Raw genomic sequence first — 19,803 nt, 5'->3', positions numbered from 1 at the left:
GTCTTTAGCAATGTTTTGAAACATACTGTGAAAAAAACACTATTAAAAAATACATTAAAAATCAAATACATTCATCAACACAAAACAACTCCAAACCACTTCACCAATCTAAAAAAATATATATTTCATATTTACCTGACCTGGCTAAAATCTGCATTAAACCGAGAGCGGTGTGCTTTAGTCAGTAGCTTTCTAACAGACACTAGTTCACAAGAACCTGAACAAAAGCCATGCAAGTCATTTAAATACCTTTGACTGAGAGTAAATCCACAGACAGAGATCAGATCAGAAACACATGTCTGATATAGAGCGCTCATAAATCATAAAGCCCGGCTGCTGGTGGATATTATTATGGCTCCACCTCAATCCCGAGGGTCAAAGGTCCACTTACTGTTGTGTCATGGTGACACTGTACACAACACACCCTGCATACAAATTTATGTATGAATATATATATATATATATATATATAAAATATATTTTCTTTATGAATATTATGAATAATATATGTAAAATGTAACAAAATGTAAAAATACTACTAATTAATATTAAATTATAATATCATGGTATATTAAAAAAACATGATATTACCATCACTACAACAAAAAACAAGTAAAACTTTACTTAAGGTCTTTATATATATATAAAGTATTTTTAATGCATACATAATGCCTTGTAATGCATGTTATAATGCATTGTATGGTCTCATGAATAATTGTAACCACAGTTATAATTCATTATAGTACTGATCTATTCATTGTTACACCTTTAGACAGTGTAATGCATTCAATCAAATGACAAATAACACATTTCAGTATTGAAAATATTATAATGCATTTCAGTAGTGTCAATATTATAATGCATTTTGGTTACAATTATTTATGACACGATTTAATGCATTATAAACACATAATTAATGCATTATACATAAAGGCTTTAAGTGTTTTCAACACTTTTTTCTACGTGATGGTATTATAATGGGATCACACTACGGTAATACTATGGCATATCATTCATTACTGACATTAATGTATGAAATTATGATACAAGATTCTTACAAATCCCCTAAGATCGTTCTAACATAAACTCACAGCAAGTTTACACACTGACTGATCTGAATGGTAATGGCAGCATGTGCTTGTGATGACAGTAAATCAGTCTGTATTCATTTAACACCAGTACGCATCAACATTTGCTCCGGCAGCGTTATGATCATCAGGGACAGTAAACACAGACACAGCTGCTCCACACACACACTGACAGGCGCCAGGAGGATCTGTGTTTACTGACCGAGATATGAGGGAGACCAGCCACTGAGCTTGTGCCAATCTTACCATCATATATATATATGCCTATTCATATGCCTGATGAAGGTCGTGAGATCGAAACGTTGCTAATAAAATTTTGATACTCATTTGCAAACTGATAGTGTGCGGGAGTTCCTTGTTTTTTGTAGATTTTTTGACCTACTTAGTTGGTCTTTTTTTTCCCACGCACCTTTCACCTGCAGGTGTGCGATGGTGTTTGCTAATTGATTTATTATATGTTTAAAATGTAGTTATTCATGTGGCGTAAATTCTCAGCAACTATTACTGTTGTTTAATATGGGCTATATATATATATATATGTGTGTGTGTGTGTGTGTGTGTGTGTGTATATAGAGAGAGAGTGTATGCATGTATGTATATATATATATATATATATATAGAGAGAGAGAGAGAGAGAGAGAGAGAGAGAGAGAGAGAGAGAGAGAGAGAGAGAGAGAGAGAGAGAGAGAGAGAGAGAGAATGTATGTATGCCCATATTAAACAACATACATAGTAATATATATATATATATGCAGGATCTTTAATAACGTTTTAAATGCTGTTGTATGTAATCATATCAAATGTATAAAATGTACATAGGCTAATTTCTTTTGTAAGACCATATTAAACAACATAGTAATAGCTGCTTATTATTTACACCATATAAATAAATATAATAAAAAAAGAAAACCGTTATTTTAAATTGAATATTTTCCTGTTTTTACAGTGATCAAATAAATGAAGCATTGCTGAACATAAAATACTTATTGCAAACACACACAGACATACACAGGTACATTATTGAAGGTAGTGCAAACATGTGATGTAATATAGACGCTTAAATCACACTTTAAAATGAATGTCAATGCAAACAACAAACATCAAAGCAAGTATAATCTGCGATTAAATGATGCAGGATCTTTTAAAAGCTTTTAATTGCTATTGCATGCAATTTTATATGCTGGAGATCCGATCTTACCTTTATACTTGAATTAGTTTCACTCAATCAATCCAAGATAGTTTTCGGTGCTATAATCTCTGGTATAGACTATTCTTCATGAGCTTTTCAGTCTCATATCCTGTCCATTTGTTCCAGTCAGACCGCGACTTCCTCATCTAACGTTACCACTGATCTAGATGTCCTCTGAAGAAAAGGCATTCGGCTTTATCAAACGCGTTTGTTGGACATTTTACAATTAACTTTAAAATTTTCACCTGTAAAATGAGTAAACGTGTTCACGTGAATCAAAATAAAGCTTTATCAAGCGTCTCTCTGTGACTGACACACGCGTTTGTTCGGCGCATAATCAGAATTTTGCAATACAATGGTAAAAAAAAGAAGAAGTTTTTTTATTTATTCGTTTGTTTTCTCACAAGTGCTACTTTGCAGCAAATGTATTGAAGTTGGTAACGTTACGCGTGAGTCCGCCGACGTTCAACGTAGCGGATTCGTCATCAACAAGCGCCTCGATCACTGGATTGTTGGGAAAATGAGTTCTCTTTAAGAAACGTTTACTTTTCATTGAATCTGTTTGGTCAGGTACACAACAGATCAAAATAATAGTTGTCCTATTTTAACTGTTCACTGCCTAATTTCAATTAAGCTATTAATTCATTATTCGGGTGAAGATTATTTTCAAGACTGTTACTTTTCAGCGCTTTCCAGGATGGAACAATCACATGCGTTGGTGAGTAATGGATGGGATGTTTTTAAAGGGATAGTTCACCCAAAAATGCCCTAAAATTCTGTCATTTACTCACCCTCAATTTGTTCTGAACCTAAATAAATGTCTTTGTTCTGTTGAATACAAAATAAGATATTATGAAGAATGTTGTGGCCAAACAGATGATATATAGAAATAAAATACTATGGAAGTCAATGGGGGCCATCAACTGTTTGGTTACAAAATATCTTTAGTTTTCAGCAGAAGAGACTCATATAGGTTCAGATCATGAGGGTGAAATGACAGAATTTTATCTATCCCTTTAAGATCTCTCTTTAAATGTATTTGGCCGCGCCAAAAATAATCCTCGGAATTGAAATATTTACACAAAAGTACTTTCTAGAGAAAAATGTAACTCGTCAAACTAAGTTATACAAGATTCTACTAATTTTCTAGTCAGTTTAATGTAATTTGAGTTGAAATAACTTAAACATCCAAGTTGATTGTACTTAATTTAAGGCAGCAACTTTTTTTTTACAGTGTATAAATATATATTAAAACACCATAGTACTTTCTTGTAGGAATACTATCTCTTTCTGAACAGTCAGTAAACCTGGTGATAATTCATTACAATACATTTGAATTCTCACAAGTTGTTATATAAGCCGAGATATTCTGTTGTTCAGTACTGTGCTTTCATTCATATTTTTGTCAATCTCGTTGTTGTGAAAGAGAATAAGACACTTTTACAAAGTTGTAAGTGTGTTTTAAGAAATATGGTCCAAGGAGACCCATGCCATTTTATTGGTATTGCTATACATTGTTTTGATTATATTGTACAAACCCCTAACATTGAAGATATTCGATACATAACTGCAATGCACAATTGGTAACCAAGGCCACAACGAACTGTTAAAAACAGGGGAAAGCTTTTGCCAACACCACTTAGATTATGGCATAAAATAACAGAACACAAAAATTTTCAATGTATGCATATAGGATCAATCGAAAGTCAAAGAGCAAACATAAAATTAATAATTATAATAACAATAATTATAAAAATGGAAACAAAAAGCCTGTAAGAAAAAATACAATTGAGGAAACTCTCGTCATTGAAGTTCAAACATGAAAATGCAGGTTAAGATTGTACCAATATACATTAAATTTCTGCTTTTACCCAAGAATTAGCAGTACCTTCAAAACTTATCTAGACATAAAACTGCTATCAGCGAGTGCCAACTCATGACTAAAAAACCATCCCAAGAACATTTCCATACAAACTGTGCTGTCTTTGAATTTAAAGGGCAAGTGGAACAAAAATGCTACATGGTTTTATCAAGTACGGGTTTTTGAAACATCAAATCAGACCTAAAATTCAAGTTTTTAGTTCTCTATGGGGAAAATAAACATGGTTTCATTTTCACTAGTAGCAAAAGATACCCATGATCTCAGTTCAGCACTGTTAAAATGGCATAGTTCTGTAAAAACACCATGTCAAACACCTGGTGCATTCATGTAATCCAAAAGTAATTGTAAAGAAACCGACTTTACATCTAAAGGGAGTAAAAAAAAAAGAGATGCGCAAGCAATAAGAACTATAACACACAGTTGTGTCGACGACGTACATGGTGAAATTAATGACTTTCCCTTTTACACTTCAACACCAGGAATACTAAAAAACTGACGTTTAACTCAAAACGAAAGGATTCGACAGGTAAATGTAGTTGCAGAAGAAGGTAAACAGTGCAGGGACGACGTGAAGGTGAAGATGAACGAAAGAAGAAACAGCTTGAAAAGGCACACATTCTCTTTGAGGGTTTAAAGCACCAGAAAGTACGACAGCAATGCAACATTCACAGATTTAAAAAGGCAAAAACAGGCAACTCTACCGAGGTATTGTTCCAGGATTAAACATTTAAAATCTCGACGGGCAGCAACTGTGAAGCCGTTTCTCATTGTACCAGAGTGACATTTAACCTGACAGACGATCACGTTCACCGTCAGGCTTGACATCTCAACAACCGGACCTTTCCTCAGATCAAACATCTGGAGAAAGCTTCAATGAACAGCAGAGTCAAATACTTTGTCATGTTGTAGCATAACGAAATCGATCGCTTTATCTATTCCTACTATTTTACGCCGAGAGGTAGTCAAAAGGCACTTCAGAGTATCAATCAACTTGTGTTCTTTGAAGAAAGGCACTCACATTTGGGTCAACTACTCAAAATACTTTAGTACCTGCGAAACGGTTTCTGACGCCCCTTCTGTTGTTCAAACGACAGGTGTTAAAACATTTGTAGCAACTGAAATCTTATGTTATGTGGTTTAAGGCCAGGAAAAGGTTTTCAAACTGCAGTGTGTTTTCAGTAGGGGAGTCTTAATAAAAAATGAACGTAAACCCTCTGCTGGCCGACCTGGTCCTCATTTACAAAGCAGGTGAATCTCATGAAACGGGTCAGGAACATGTCCAGGTCATATTTCACCCCAAAATCAAAAGTAATTTTTCAAAATCAAAAAAATATTTCTTCTCATATATATATATATATCTCATAAAGGAAAAAAAAAACATTATTTAATTTTATTGCATTATGCCATTTGAACACATTTCCAATGTAATGCTAGTAATAATAGTACTGCCTTTATGCTATTTAAACAAAAATCACTGCATTCAAACAGGATGTTTTCTGTTAGTGTCTTAGAGTAATGAGAATAGCATTTTCTGTTGCATTATGATGATAAGAATTTAGGGAGGCAACATGCTTTATTAAAATAAGGTCAAAATGCAATTTTTTTTCTCTCTAAAAACAGCCTTTATTCAAAATAGGCATATTTTTTACCTTTTGATTTAAGAGTGAAATGAGATTTCTTCATGAGATTCACCCTTCTTATATCACTGTAAAATGCTGCATGCACCACTTATAAACGGCACACATTGTCTTCCATGACATTCTTTCCCATCCACGCATTCACATTCCCTCCATGGAGACACAGCAAAGCTTAAAAAGACATCTATGATCTGTATATGCAACAAAACCAATGTGACCCATTTTGTATTTAAGGCATTTAAAAACAAATACAAAAATGTTTTTTTAAACAGAGTAATACTATATTTTTTTATGTCCGCAAAGACTCAATCAAATTCTGCACCAGGATCAGAACAGAAGCAAAACATTTGGTTTTGTGTAACATTTTGGCGTATTCCTCCGATGTTTGGACAATTTGGCATATTCCTCCATATGTGTGACGGAGGGACTGTGCAAAGCAACAGAAGTCTGTTGACAGAACCGCTCTCGGCCAGTGCTAGTCCTTAATGAGCCTATAGACGTGGTATTGTGCCCCGTGTTCACTTGTCGACACTTCAAATACAAACGCTATACACAGTAGTGTCTCCTGGGTTTCCCTGTGGGTCACCACCTGCAGCGAGTCAAACAGAAGACAAGAACATTCAGAGAATTTATATTACAGAAAAATAAAACACTGATTTCATATTCTAAAAAAAAAAACATGTAATGTTTATTTCACACATTTAGGGGTGAGCGATATGACCAAATTCTTATTTCACAATATTTAAAAATTAACAAATATATATATATATATATATATATATATATATATATATATATACACACATACATACATACATATACACACACACACACACACACACACATATATATATATATATATATATATATATATATATATATATATATATATATATATATATTTTAGTGCTGTCAAACGATTAAAATATTTAATCGTGATTAATCGGATTAATGTCATAGTTAACTCGCAATTAATCGCACATTTTTATCTATTCTAAATGTCTCTTGATTTCTTTTTGTCCCATTATTTTTTCTCATTTTATTCCTCTTATCAACATGGCAAAGTGGACCGGCTTGCTTTGTGCAAATATTTTTTATTGAAAACAACATTGGCATATACTGTGTTCAACATTCTCACTTGGAGCAAATAATCTCTCACACAATGTAACTCTGTCCATCAATAAAAGGGTGAAAAAAAAATACTGACGAGGTCCTGATATTGACGAGGGGGCGGAGAATTCGCATCAGCTGTGTGTGTGTGTGTGTGTGCTTGGCCATCAAGTGGTATTTCAGACTGGACGTGCTGCGATGATGATAGCTGATGATGATTCACAACGACAAAACACACAGATCACTTTGGTCTCGTCAATGGGACCATTTGGCAACCTTTTAAAAGTAATCTTTCCATTCAGAATCTCATTGGCATCCATTTCGGCGTCTCGCGCTTGTCATCCACTCAAAACGTAACGTTAACCTACTATTTGGCCGGCTCGCAACAAGTGTGTTTCCGGTCTAGCTAGATCCGGTGCTTTCAGACAGGACGCGGAATGCGCGGCGCTACGCCAGTTTTCAAAACTTTTTGGATGCCAAAACGTTTCTATTGGCCGCGCTGGTAATCGTCACAGCGGCAAAAGTTGAACTATTTTGAATTTTGACCGCGGTGTGCTCTTGCGCTTTGGTCGACGAAAAACAAAACGTCCTCGCGCGGCACAAGCCATTGAAATGAATAGGTTTCGTAGCACCGCACATGCCGCGTCCTGTTGCAAAAGCATGTGAAAAAAACTACAAAGTTTGCTAGGCCAAAAAGGCCGTTAATGGCACGATAAAAAAATGAATCGCGTTAAAATGGGTTTGCGTTAACGCCGTTAATAACACGTTTAACTGACAGCCCTAATATATATATATACATACAGATACATATATGTATAATATAACAGATTTCATTAATTATTTTAATTAGTTAGTTATGCGAAAATATAACATGTTTAAATTATTAACGCATTTAACGCACCCGCCCCGCAACTACATTTTATACAGTTGATTGGTGACTAACAACAACGCGCTGCATGATGGAGCCTATAGAATGCAGTTACAATGACCTTTATAGACTTATATTTATATCATAATATAGTTAAGAAATATCACACAAGTGGTGTTTTCGTCCCGAATAGCACATATGCAATCATGATAATGATTTTATTAGTGCTGGGCAAGTTAACGCGTTATTATCGCGTTAACGCATTTATTAATTAATGCCGACAATTTTTTTATCGCGCGTTAACGCAGTTTTTTTATTTATTATTATTATTTTGAAAGTCCGTTGCTCACTGGCTCTGAATACACATAGGCCTACAGTCAAACCATGATCACAGGAGGGGTGGGATGTTGGTCAGCCAGCAAATAACCCACCCAAACAAGCAGTGGAGAGGCTTTGGCAGGTTCTCTCAGGTGAACAGAAAGGGAGACAGCGCTCCGCGAGTGAATGACAGGCGCTCTATGGATAGTAACCATGGCAACGGCTTCTGTGCGCTACGCAGCTGTAGCCTTTTTAACTAAAAATTAAAATTATACATAACTTTACCTGATAGGCCTGCGTTTAGTTTAGCGGGGATGCTCTGCCATGCGAATTCCCTCCTGTTGATGTCCTGATAACTATTTAGATTCTGGAAACTCACAAACAGCGAGCCGAGGATCAGTCTCTCTTCCAATGATTTGTGCTGCGCGTCGTGTACAAAAAGTTAGATAATTCAACTTCGGCAACGCGCGGGCGCGTGCGTGAGGCGAGCATGACCGCAACAGTTTCACAGGAACGCACCCGCTTGTCGCTGCACCTGTGCTCGACCACTTCACCTCACTCTAGGCTGATTTATACTTCTGCGTCGGACCTACGCCGAAACCTCTACGCTATAGACTACGCGTTGGTTTTCATTTATATATCTGCGTCGTTGTCCGCGTTGACGCGCAATTACACATTTCCATAAGTGTGAAACCTAGGGAGCGGTTCTAGCAATCACAGCGCTTGCGGTACGCGTAGAATTGACGTTACATTTTTGGAGAGATGCACGTCAGGGTACGCGCGCTACACAGCTACGGCGTGAGTTCGACGCAGAAGTATAAATTGGGCTTTAGCTTTACCTCTGTTTAATGTAATCTTACGTGGGAAACCATGGCATGCCATGACCAAACCTAAGCTGCTATCAGAGAAGTAACGTTGGTCGACTTATATCTGTAGTAGTGATCATGACCCTTTGACTACATAGACTGTTTCTGCTGCTCCCTGATACAAGATAACTGTTCAGAAAAAAAACAAAACAAGAAAAGTGGACTCGTTTTAACAAGCTAGATAAAAGGTAATGCCCTGGCAGTGGCAAATAGCTTTGTTTAAATATTTGATTTGATTACATTAATGTTTATGAGATTTACAAGAAATATTTTATTGATACTGTGTAAAGGGAATACTGCTGGTATAAAAGCACCTTATTTGTTTAAAGTTTTTGCAAACCACATGTTATTGCAATTTTGTAGCAGTACATTTAAATCAAAAGTGCGCAATACACTACTTTAGAATTCATTATTCAACTTTGCGCGTAACAATGCGATTAATCGCGATTAATCGCAAGACAATCATGCGATTAATCGCGATTTAATTTTTTAATCGTTGCCCAGCACTAGATTTTATACAACAGTTCAATAAATAAAATTCAATATTGTGTTGTATTTAGACACAATAATGTCAGCTATTGCTCAGTTTTGCCAATGAAAATATTACCTATAAAGCCAGAGCAGAACGATTGTGTCTCCGAGCAACACACAGCGGTGTTTCGTCTCTAAATGAATCTGTGTTTTGAGGGAATCAATCGGGTGAACTAATGATCCAATGGCCCATTCAGAAAGAGAGCCATTTACTTCATTCCTGAATCAATCCGCCGTTTGAACAAATCGAATGAATGAATGAATAAATGACTTTTTTTATTTTGACATTTACCGTCACCGTAGTAGTTTTAGTTTCTTAATTAGAGTATCATTTAATTTAAAAAAGTATTTCATATTTCCATATTAATAAAAAAAAAAAACAATTTACTCACTATCATGGCCGTTGAAGCCTAAAAGTTAATGTGTAATAAAATGTTGAATCAAATAAAATATATATAATACTTTTTGTAATGTCTATTTGATGCTTTTCTCATTTAACACAATAAATGACTTTAAAGTATCTTTTGGGAGTCATTTCTCAGCCAAATTTAATGTGCGATTAATTACATTGATTAATCGGCACATCGTGTAATTAATTAGATTTAAAAAATGTAATCGCTTGACAGCCCTAATAAAAACAAAACACTGCATACTCTTCACTGTATGAATTAAATATAAATTGATTCTTATTAAAGAGACAAATGACAGACAGCAGGTATATTAAAATAATTAAATAAATGTTAGTTTTGCAAATTTTACTATATATATATTTATTATTTTATTTTATGTATATCTGACAAGCTATATATTAAATTCTCAGTTAATGCCTCATTTGAAATGTTATGAAAAGTACTTTTCATTTCTTTAGGTGGAAATGAACGCTATAAAACAATACAGATGAATATAAACATGAAAGCTTGATTGTTAACAATCTTTCAAAATCAACTATGAAATATTCTTGGGCCTTTTACCTGTAAGATGGTGAAGTTTTCTAATACGCTGTTCATCATGTATTTCTCAGGCAGGTGCTTGAGCTTGTGGATGAAGTTGATCATATATTCGCACATGGGAGAACGATGGATGCGATACAAACACTTCCCTCCCTCAACACGAGCGAACTCTGTCTGTAAATCCAAATGGGCTTTTTAAAAGAGAAGCACTGGCACTCTTCAGTCATTTTAATGGTGTTGGCAATCACACTCACCTCCACTTTTTCCACCACTTGCTTCCCGAAGGAGCAGACTTTGGTTGAGACGGTGATGGTCATGTTCTCTGAGCTGCTGTACTGACTGCTGACTCCGTAGAAGGAGCCCGGCCCATCCTGGACGCCACTGTTATTCAGATCCGCCTGAGAAAAAAACACACTCAGTACTGTAGCGCATGCCATGCTACAACCACCTAGATTCAAGCTTTGAGGAATCGTTCATGTGTACAGCAATAACACAAAAACAAATCAAGGTAGGTATGTGTCAAAATATCATGCTACCACCAGAGTCATTTTCTGTGAAGGTTACGTGCATATTCACATAAATGAGATTAGAGCTGCACGATTTATCCTTCAAAGATTGAGTTCTCGATTCAAACACCCACGAGATCTCATGGCTAAATGACAATGATTCGGCTATGTCTGTTAAACCTTTGACAAGTACGATCACGACGAACATTCAAATCTGCGTTGGCATGTATAGGTGTGAAAGCTTCACAATCAGTCTTTTCAACCACACAGTATCATTATTTCTGTGTTAATGGGATAAAAGTTTATAGTTCGGATATAAACACTGATGTCTACGGTAGCGAACAAAATAGAGTAAATCACCTTTTGAAAATAACTTGATGCTTCAAATAAAGATTGTATATGTACATCGTTACACCAGTAGGTGGCGATAAGTGACTGTGAAAAAATGCATTTCATTCAAAACGTTCGTTCAAAAACGCTGATCGATCCAGTAATGGAACAAGTGAAGTCTTTATGAGCGAGTCATTGAATCATTCACTAAACAATTGAAAATAATAATTTTTAAATGGACTGCAGTGATTAACATTTTGTCAGAACCTCTAGTAAATCATGTTATTTTGTTTAGTTGTCTATTCAGAATTGTGGGAGAATAGTGATCTAGAAATTTTTTTTATCCAGAATCGTGCAGCTCTGAGGCCCCGTCCACACTACTGCGTTTTCATTTAAAAACGGAGACCTTTTGCTACGTTTGCACCTCCCGTCCACACTAAAACGGCAAAAACGGAGACCCAAAACGGAGAAGTTTAGAAACGCTGCCGATCCGTTTTTCGTTTTGAATCTCCGGAGGGCGTTTTAGTGTAGACGGGTCAAACCGGAGGACTTTAGAAACGATGACGCAGTAGAGGCTCACGCTCGGCTCTATGATTGGGTGTCATCAGTCATGGCGTATATCTTTGCTAGCCGCTGTTGTACAAGTAAATTCTGCATTTTACAACGCTATAACTGCTTACATGCGCCGGAGTCAAGCTATCATTCGAGCGATCTGTGACAATTCCTGTGTGCAGCGGCGGCGTTGACCGTACATGGAGCGTCGGTTTGGGGTTAACCCAGAGCATGGTGGGATAATTTTATCAATGAAGTTGTGTTTACACCGGCACGCGCATGCCCAGTGTTGGTGAATGCTCACGTGATCCGCGTTTTCAGTCGTTTTAATGTGGACGGACAGGGCCGGCTCTAACCCTTTGGTTGCCCTAGGCAACATTGAGTTTTGCGCGAAAATTTTGTGCATTTTAATGTTAAATTCAGCAATCTGGTGCACTTTGAGAGTTCAAAACTAAAAGCTCCAACCCATATTCAGTGTGCAAATTGAACAAATAAAAATTCAAACCTCTTTTAATTACAGTGTCTGTCTACATTACACTATTACATATATTACATAATAATAGATATAATATTAATCCCATGACAGTAATAACCATAGGTATATATTGTAAAACAAATGCACTGAAAAATAAAGGAAACTTTCATGAGTATTGTACAAATTTCTATACTTGAAAGAAAGTTATATATTTGGAAGTAACCCAGCGCCGCCAATTAAGCAAAACAAAACAAAACGAATGGGCCACCGATGTAGGCCAACGAGTTTTATGGGCCGTTAAAACAAAAATAGAAAAATAAAAAAATAAAAGTAGGCTATGTATCGGCCCAAAAAGCACGTCGGCCCCGCGGGAATCTCCCGGTAGTCCCGATGGCCAGAACGTTTGACACCTTAATGGTTGAGATGAGAAGACTTACTTCTATACTGGGCTTTCTTTTTATCTTGTTGCTTTCTCCGTTTTCGTCCCTCTGCACCAGAGGGTTTAAACCGCTTCATTTTCGATCAAAGCGCCAGCAGCTGAGCACTTGCCTAACGTAACCATAGAACGTAACGTAACGCAACTAACCCCCGCCCCCCCTTTAGGAAATGATCGACAATAATCATCCATTCAATCTAATAATCAGGTTGACAAGTAATTAAACGTATGGCTGAGGGGCGCCTTAGGATGTTTAATAAACATGTTTTTGTTTCCCTTGTCATTCTAATTCTGTGGGAAATAGGCCAAGGGCGACACTAGAGGGCGCCCGCGCCCCCAACACATTTGTCGCCCTAGCAATCGCCGGCCCTGTGGACGGAGATCGTATTCGTTTTAATTATCCGTTTCTAAACTAAAACGCAGTAGTGTGGATGGGGCCTAAATGAGACGTAGCTGATGTGACGCACCCAAAATTTGACGAGGAAGAACGCGTTTTGAGGGCCCTTCTCGTACAACTCCTTGAGTCCTCCCTTCTTCTCAGGGAACTTGTCGTAGATCTGTCGGATGTCCACCGCCTCCAGCAGAGGGTCGCTGTAGGAAGGGTTGGTCTGGCCAATGTGAACAAACAGGTGTTTGCTGTACTGTAAATAGACATGCAAAAATATATTGTTATAAAAGTTCATTTCATTTAAGAGTAGTCTGTATTTATGTATGCAATTTCGCTATTAGTTTTAATAAAAGTGTGAAACTATACACCCCCATCTGCTTTATCTGTCTTTTAATTTTTAATGAAGGATGCAAAATAAAAATTTAATATGTAATAACAACTGAATTAAATAAAATGTCTTCAAATCATTAGGAATATCTCCAGGTCATATTTCACCCCAAAAATTATTATAAAAATATTTTGGTAACAATTTACAATAAGGTTTCATGTTTTAACATTAGTTAATTACATTACTTAACATGAACTAACAATGAACAATACTTCTGCATCATTTATTAATCTTAGCTAATGTTAATCTCAGAATTTACTAATACATTTTTAGGATCAAAGATTGTATCTATTAACATTAGTTAATGCACTGTGAACTAACATAAATGTAAAAATAAATAAAATAAATAACAAAGGTTAATAAATGCTGTTAATGTAAAGTGTTACTAACATTTCTTTATGCAAAAAAAAAAATCTATTTATGCATTGTGCCATTATGCATTCTGATGCCAAATAAGTACATTTAAATTGTAAAGTATTTATGCATCATGGTAGCAATAGCTGTACCTTTATGCAAATTTTAATAAAACCTAAAAATAAAACCTTTAAAAAAGGATGATTTTAATTACTGTCTAAAAGTAAGACTTTATTCAAAATAAAATTTAAATGTATAAAAACGAATGAATGAATTAAAATGTCTACAAATCAATAACATTATACATAATGTCACCTCCAAAGCTAAAGGCAATCCATATATTATGAAATTCATGTTAATCCAGCTTTTTACTCAAAACTGTTATACTGATAATATACTTTTGAAATGAAATTATGAGAGGAATGCAAACCAAAAGCATTTTTACTACTTTTTTAGCCTCTCCTCTGTAGATAAGCACATTTGTGTGGAGAGCTCCTCTCTACTCACAGAGTCCTGGTCCTGCGGGACCTCCATGAACGCGGAGTACTCCAGAAGACGCAGTTTTGAGGAGGCGATGGTGCGATCCTGCCACACGGGCACTGCGGTGGCCACCGGCGGGGGAGGAGGGGCCAGAGGCTCGTATGCTGGACAAACACAAGGGGGCGCCAGTTAGACTCAACCACAGGCATAAACCGAGAAGAAATGGTGGCAGGCGTGAGCTGTGCTCGAAATGGGCTACTAGTGTACTAGTACACTTACATGATAAGGGTTGAACAGGTCCTGATAGGTTTGGATAAGGAGTTTGTGCAAATGGCTTGATGCTGAAAAAGTGTTCAGGATTTGTTAGAATCAAATTCAAGTTATTATTAAAAGTTATGTACTTGGGTTAAACATTCTCTTATTAGGGTCCCCACACTTTTTGACCATTTCCAATAATTTCTGACTACTTTTGATTCAGACTGATTTGTTAATCAATCATCTAGACTGATTTGTTCATCAGTTCAAATGAATCAATTGGAAAGAACTGACTCAAAAGAGTGATTCACTCACAAATCACTAAAACGAACATCACTATGGCTTACAAACAAGTTTTATAGACAAGAGCAATATCTAGCTGAATAAATAATTTACAGCAGAGCATAACTAGAAAATGTGTATTAATTATAGAAATGGTCATGACTTATATTATCAAAAAATATCTCTGAAACTAAAATCAAATATTTCTTGCCCATACATTTATTAATTCGGTATATAGCAGTTTAATACATAGGATAGTGAACAAAAAGCCAGGCATTATCACCAAAATCCTCAAGGGTCCTGATCACCCTGCCTGGGGGTTATTTTGTGATCATGACTAGCTGACTGTATATTATCACTTACTAATTAATTTCCATAACTTTTCAACTCCTACAAAACACAAATTCCCTGATATCTTCTTGTTGTCCATGACTGTGGGAACCCTTTCTTATGCACTGAAATGCTTTTGGTTGGTATACAAGGTGGTATATTTCACACCTTCAAAAATTCACTTATCCCACAACTGTTTGTTTCGGCCGTATCAGCTAAGCGTAAGTTCACCTACTTCAGTGAGCGAGTGCAACATGACAAAAGTCATGTGCGCTAGCTCACGTCTGATAACACACATGCTCAAGAGATCTCAACAGAGGCTTGAGACCACAGTATGTTGCCAATGAATAAGGCTGGGAATCAAAATTTGGGAAGCAAAGGGAATTTTAATACATCACTTCTGAATCTACAGTAAAATCAAACCAAGTTGTATCAGTTGTGAGCTTGAAATTGAATCCGAATGTGATGAGAAAGAGTAGCCATCATAAAATAACACGGCTGGTCCCTGTGATAACACAGTATGTCGGACAGGAAAATTCAAAGTGTGGGAACATTTCGAAATGGTAAAGAATGACCACAAAAAGGTGATATGCGAACTTAAACATGATCTATCGTTTAAAACTTGTAAATGGTCACCTAACGTAAGCCGCTTGCATTAACATTAACCTATATATATGTATTTTTCTTCCCGACTAATGGCTTGATTGAACAACTAACAGTCGATTAGGAAAATCTTTAGTATGGGAGTTTCCACACACTTAACCAATGAATTTCCATTACTTTCTCAGTTGATCGTTCAATAACATTGTACTTAAAGTTTTTTTAAATTTCTAGCCAATTAAATATTTTTAGAGCTAAGCACAACTAGAATCATTGGTAAACTTTACAATAAGGTTTTATTAGTTAACTACATTAGTTTATGATGAACTAATAATGAACTGCACTTCTACAGCATTTATTAATCTTTGTTAATGTTAATTTGAACATACATTATTAAACTCAAAGGTTGTATTTGCCATTAGTTAATGCACTGTAAACATGAACAAACAATGAACGACTGTATTTTTATTAACTGACATTAACAAAGATCAACAAATACAGTAACAAATGTATTGCTAATGGTTAGGTAATGTTAGTTAATACTGTACATTACTAACGAAACCTTATTGTAAAGTGTTACTGAATCATTTACATTATGCTTCCATTATAATATGATTTTATTAATTTCTATAGTTTTTCCAAGCACATGAAGTTCCCTAATATTTCTTCCAAGAGTATATTGATCTTGTACGAAGACAATAAACCGACAGCTTAGTTGCACGCAGAAAAACATAGTGCGACGAGTGTTGTCTGATCATTTTAATGAAAGAGTGTCAAGCCCATGTTGTTTTTGGTAAATAAAACCAAAACTAGTTTGGTAACTAAGACCAAAGCTATTAAAAATAGTTTTCAGTAATAGAATTTGAACGCTGAAATAAAAGAATATTAGACAAAAATCTTACGAATCTTGCCTTATATGAAATAAATAAGTTGAAGTAGTAACATCTAAATAAAAAGCTTAAAATGAAAGCTAAATACAAATATTTATAAAACACAAAAATTAATAAAACATTACAAAAGCACATACAATTACTAAAAATAAAAGCTAATTCAAAATAAATGATAAATTCTACAATAGTATCCAAATAATACAAAAATAACACTGTCTCCAATTGAAGATATGTGAGATTATAGGATGTATTTGTATTAGGAGGCCTTAATAGTTTGTATGTTTTTTTTTTCGTTTTTTTTTTTTTTTTTCATTAGTCTTGAGGATGTGAGTCCTGTACAAATTGAGATATGCTAAGTTGTAATGATGCGAAAGACATCAATATGCGTCTATACTGCATTTTGTATTTTTGTTCCTGGTGTGTGTGTAATATATGTTGTTAAAAAGTTAATCAATATATTTATAAAAAAAAATAAAAAAAAATAACACTGTCTCAAACTCATGAGTCACTATTTTGACTTCTTGAAACAGTCGGGACTTAAGTTGGTTAAGTGTAACTTGAATCTGAATTATAATCGTTAAATCCTTTACGATTCGCATCTCTAGCAGTGAGGCAGTGCTAGCTAAATATCAGTTCAAGCTCTGTGAGGGAACTTACGCGTAGCTGGTGCGGCCAAGCCCAGGACTTCTTCCTGGGTTGTGCTTAAGAACCAGCCTGATACATAAAAACGTGATCCATTAAATATGCCAGATACACAAACACACCGAGAAACACAGTGTATGAGTTCATGAGTTACTCACTCCTGAGAGGGTCCAGGTTGACCCGGGATGGGGGTCGGCCAGAACTGGAAAACAAAACAACGAAAACAATCAAATGACTTCATGATTTGTTGAAATAGTTTTATCTGGAAGTAAGCATCTGAAGCGTACTCGTGCAGACGGAGGGTAAGGGGACTGTGGAAGAGGAGGAAGAGAGGTCTTGATCAGACTCGGAGACACGATCTGAGCGGAGGAGAGTGCCGCCATGTTCTGGAGAGCCTTGTCTTTGGACGCTTGATCCTGAGGAGACGAAGACCCAGGTGAGCAGAATAATCCAGGAGAAATTCATGGCAAAAATGACGGTTAATTTTAATGCAAAGCAGCCTGCTGATTTATGACAAAGCTAGAAAAAAGCATTAGAAAAAGGGGAAATAATAGAAAAATCAGAGAGCACCAAATGATTCGCATTTCCAGCAAGACAGCAAAGGAAATGTGTTAAAGTTTCGGATAAGTTGATGTTTTAAGGCTTCACATGTTAGGGATGTCAAATTAAAATTTAAAATATTTGTCGAATTTAAAATTTAAATTCACATTCGAATGCAAAAACGGTGCAACGACGCTGCTTTAAAAGTTCAACTTGTAAAAAACATTGTGGGTTTTTCCCATTCCACTGCATCTCAAAAAAGCACTCTGTGTCATCGGCGCTTCGTATCTTTGTATTAAACTAAGAATAAATACAAGATGTTTAGTTTATAATTGTTTATGCAATTTACAGAATTATATTTGCAAACGTTATTTTAAACAGTATGCACTTTTTTGTACAGACAGTCATACTTTCATTTCATTGCTTTGAATAAACAATATTTTGCTCATTGCGCTCTCTTGTGGCCAAAAGCTTTTCCCCTATCTGAGATTATGCCTTTTAAGATTGAATATAATTTGAACATTAGTAATATTTAAGTATAAAATTCGAATTTAGTTTTTAAGTCATTTTGACAGCCCTATCACATGTCTTGTTTTCTTTCAGCTGTACACGAAAATCAACACGTATCCATGCATCTCTGCAGCATAAAGGCGGATTAAGATGGTTAAATGGATGCAAGAAATAGAAAAAAAAAACAAATTCTCAATACAGTATGCAAACAGATATCAGAAAGAAGACCAATCACAAGTCAGTATGCAAATATGATGATGTCATTGCTGTTGGTAACATTTTTAGAACGCTGAACATTCTAACAATGTAAGTCCTACAAAAAGTAGGTCTATAAAGTCTATCCACCTTATTCCTGACGACCTTACTGCGTTTTGAATTATGGGTGGCACTTCCGGTTTGGGGAACTTCCATTCAAAAAGGCTGAAACGAATCATTTCAAATCATAAGGTTGCCCTACAAATAAAGCTGATCCGTCAGTTTGACTGGATGAGCTGTCAATTTTCCTTCATGATTTATTTTCAGACATCATGAGAATAACGTTATACTTGGCATTTTAACGTGACATGTTATAACAAGAATATCTATGGCAAGAGCTCTTTCAGTCGCTGCTTTCTTTTACTCATGATGATTTTTATTTTTTCCTTTGCAATCCGCTGTAAAAGTATGAAAAAGGACAACATATACGGCACATTTGTGGTCTGTTCTCCCGAATTTAATTTACGATAATAATTCACTGGAATGCACGAAGAATCTCGTTATTCTCCTCAAATCCTCACGTTTCTTTCCAGGTTTGTTTTCACAGGTAAATGCAATTTATAATCAGTCAAAATGACGGAAATCACTTTGATATAGTGTCACGTAATGCTGAAGTTAATGAACATTTTTGATTAAGGCTTGTTATACAATATATTTGCCTACTACAGTAATATTTAACTAAAGACTCGTGCTTTTGGGGCTATTTTTGGTCTGTTGAAAGTACCTTATTGATTCTTTTAAACTTTTAAATTTCATTTTAATGTTCGATGGTTAAAGGGTGAGTCGATTAATGTCATCTCACTGTGACACTTAACGTATTGCGTTCATAGAGCGAGCCTTTCACTGATTGTTTACAGTTTAACGGAAGTTACACCCATAATTCGCGCAAAGCATCATGGGGCGTAGGAATAAGGTGGATAGAAATTAAAATTATACAGCATATCTAAGGCTGAAACTATCGTTAAGCTGTTCAGGTTGAATTAAGCCCAAAAGCTTAATAGTTCAGGTAGTGGTTTAGAACAAACCCTAAGCATAATGTTTAAAGAACATCAATTCAGTGCTGCCCTGCCAACACTATAATGATGTGGCTATTTCGATAATCAGTTATTGTAATTGGATATTGAACATGCAGCCTCTCAATATCATGTGTA

At 35.6% G+C, this 19,803-nt stretch overlaps 1 protein-coding gene across 7 annotated transcripts in view; it reads right to left on the bottom strand.

Moving 5' to 3' along the window:
* Nucleotides 1-5,664: 5,664 nt before the first annotated feature.
* The window catches only part of tead3b (TEA domain family member 3 b), a 51,820-nt gene continuing 37,681 nt past the window's right edge, over nt 5,665-19,803 (bottom strand). For 2 of the 7 annotated variants that reach the window (XM_056270458.1, XM_056270462.1), the window contains 9 exons: nt 17,635-17,763; nt 17,506-17,549; nt 17,363-17,419; nt 14,628-14,689; nt 14,376-14,512; nt 13,206-13,379; nt 10,694-10,837; nt 10,461-10,613; nt 5,665-6,385 (listed from right to left, as the gene is read on the bottom strand). In XM_056270458.1, coding sequence (XP_056126433.1) covers nt 6,272-6,385; nt 10,461-10,613; nt 10,694-10,837; nt 13,206-13,379; nt 14,376-14,512; nt 14,628-14,689; nt 17,363-17,419; nt 17,506-17,549; nt 17,635-17,763 — 1,014 coding nt within the window. In that variant the 3' untranslated portion in view covers nt 5,665-6,271. The remainder of the gene's footprint in view (nt 6,386-10,460; nt 10,614-10,693; nt 10,838-13,205; nt 13,380-14,375; nt 14,513-14,627; nt 14,690-17,362; nt 17,420-17,505; nt 17,550-17,634; nt 17,764-19,803) is intronic. The other 5 variants (XM_056270457.1, XM_056270459.1, XM_056270460.1 and 2 more) reach the window with 4 other exon arrangements.

This window comes from Rhinichthys klamathensis, unplaced genomic scaffold (assembly GCF_029890125.1).
Source record: "Rhinichthys klamathensis goyatoka isolate OS25496 unplaced genomic scaffold, OSU_Roscu_1.1 h1tg000303l_1, whole genome shotgun sequence".
NCBI classification, from domain to species: domain Eukaryota; kingdom Metazoa; phylum Chordata; class Actinopteri; order Cypriniformes; family Leuciscidae; genus Rhinichthys; species Rhinichthys klamathensis.
Note: the sequence above shows the minus strand (reverse complement) of the source record. Positions and strands in the feature narration are given on the sequence as shown.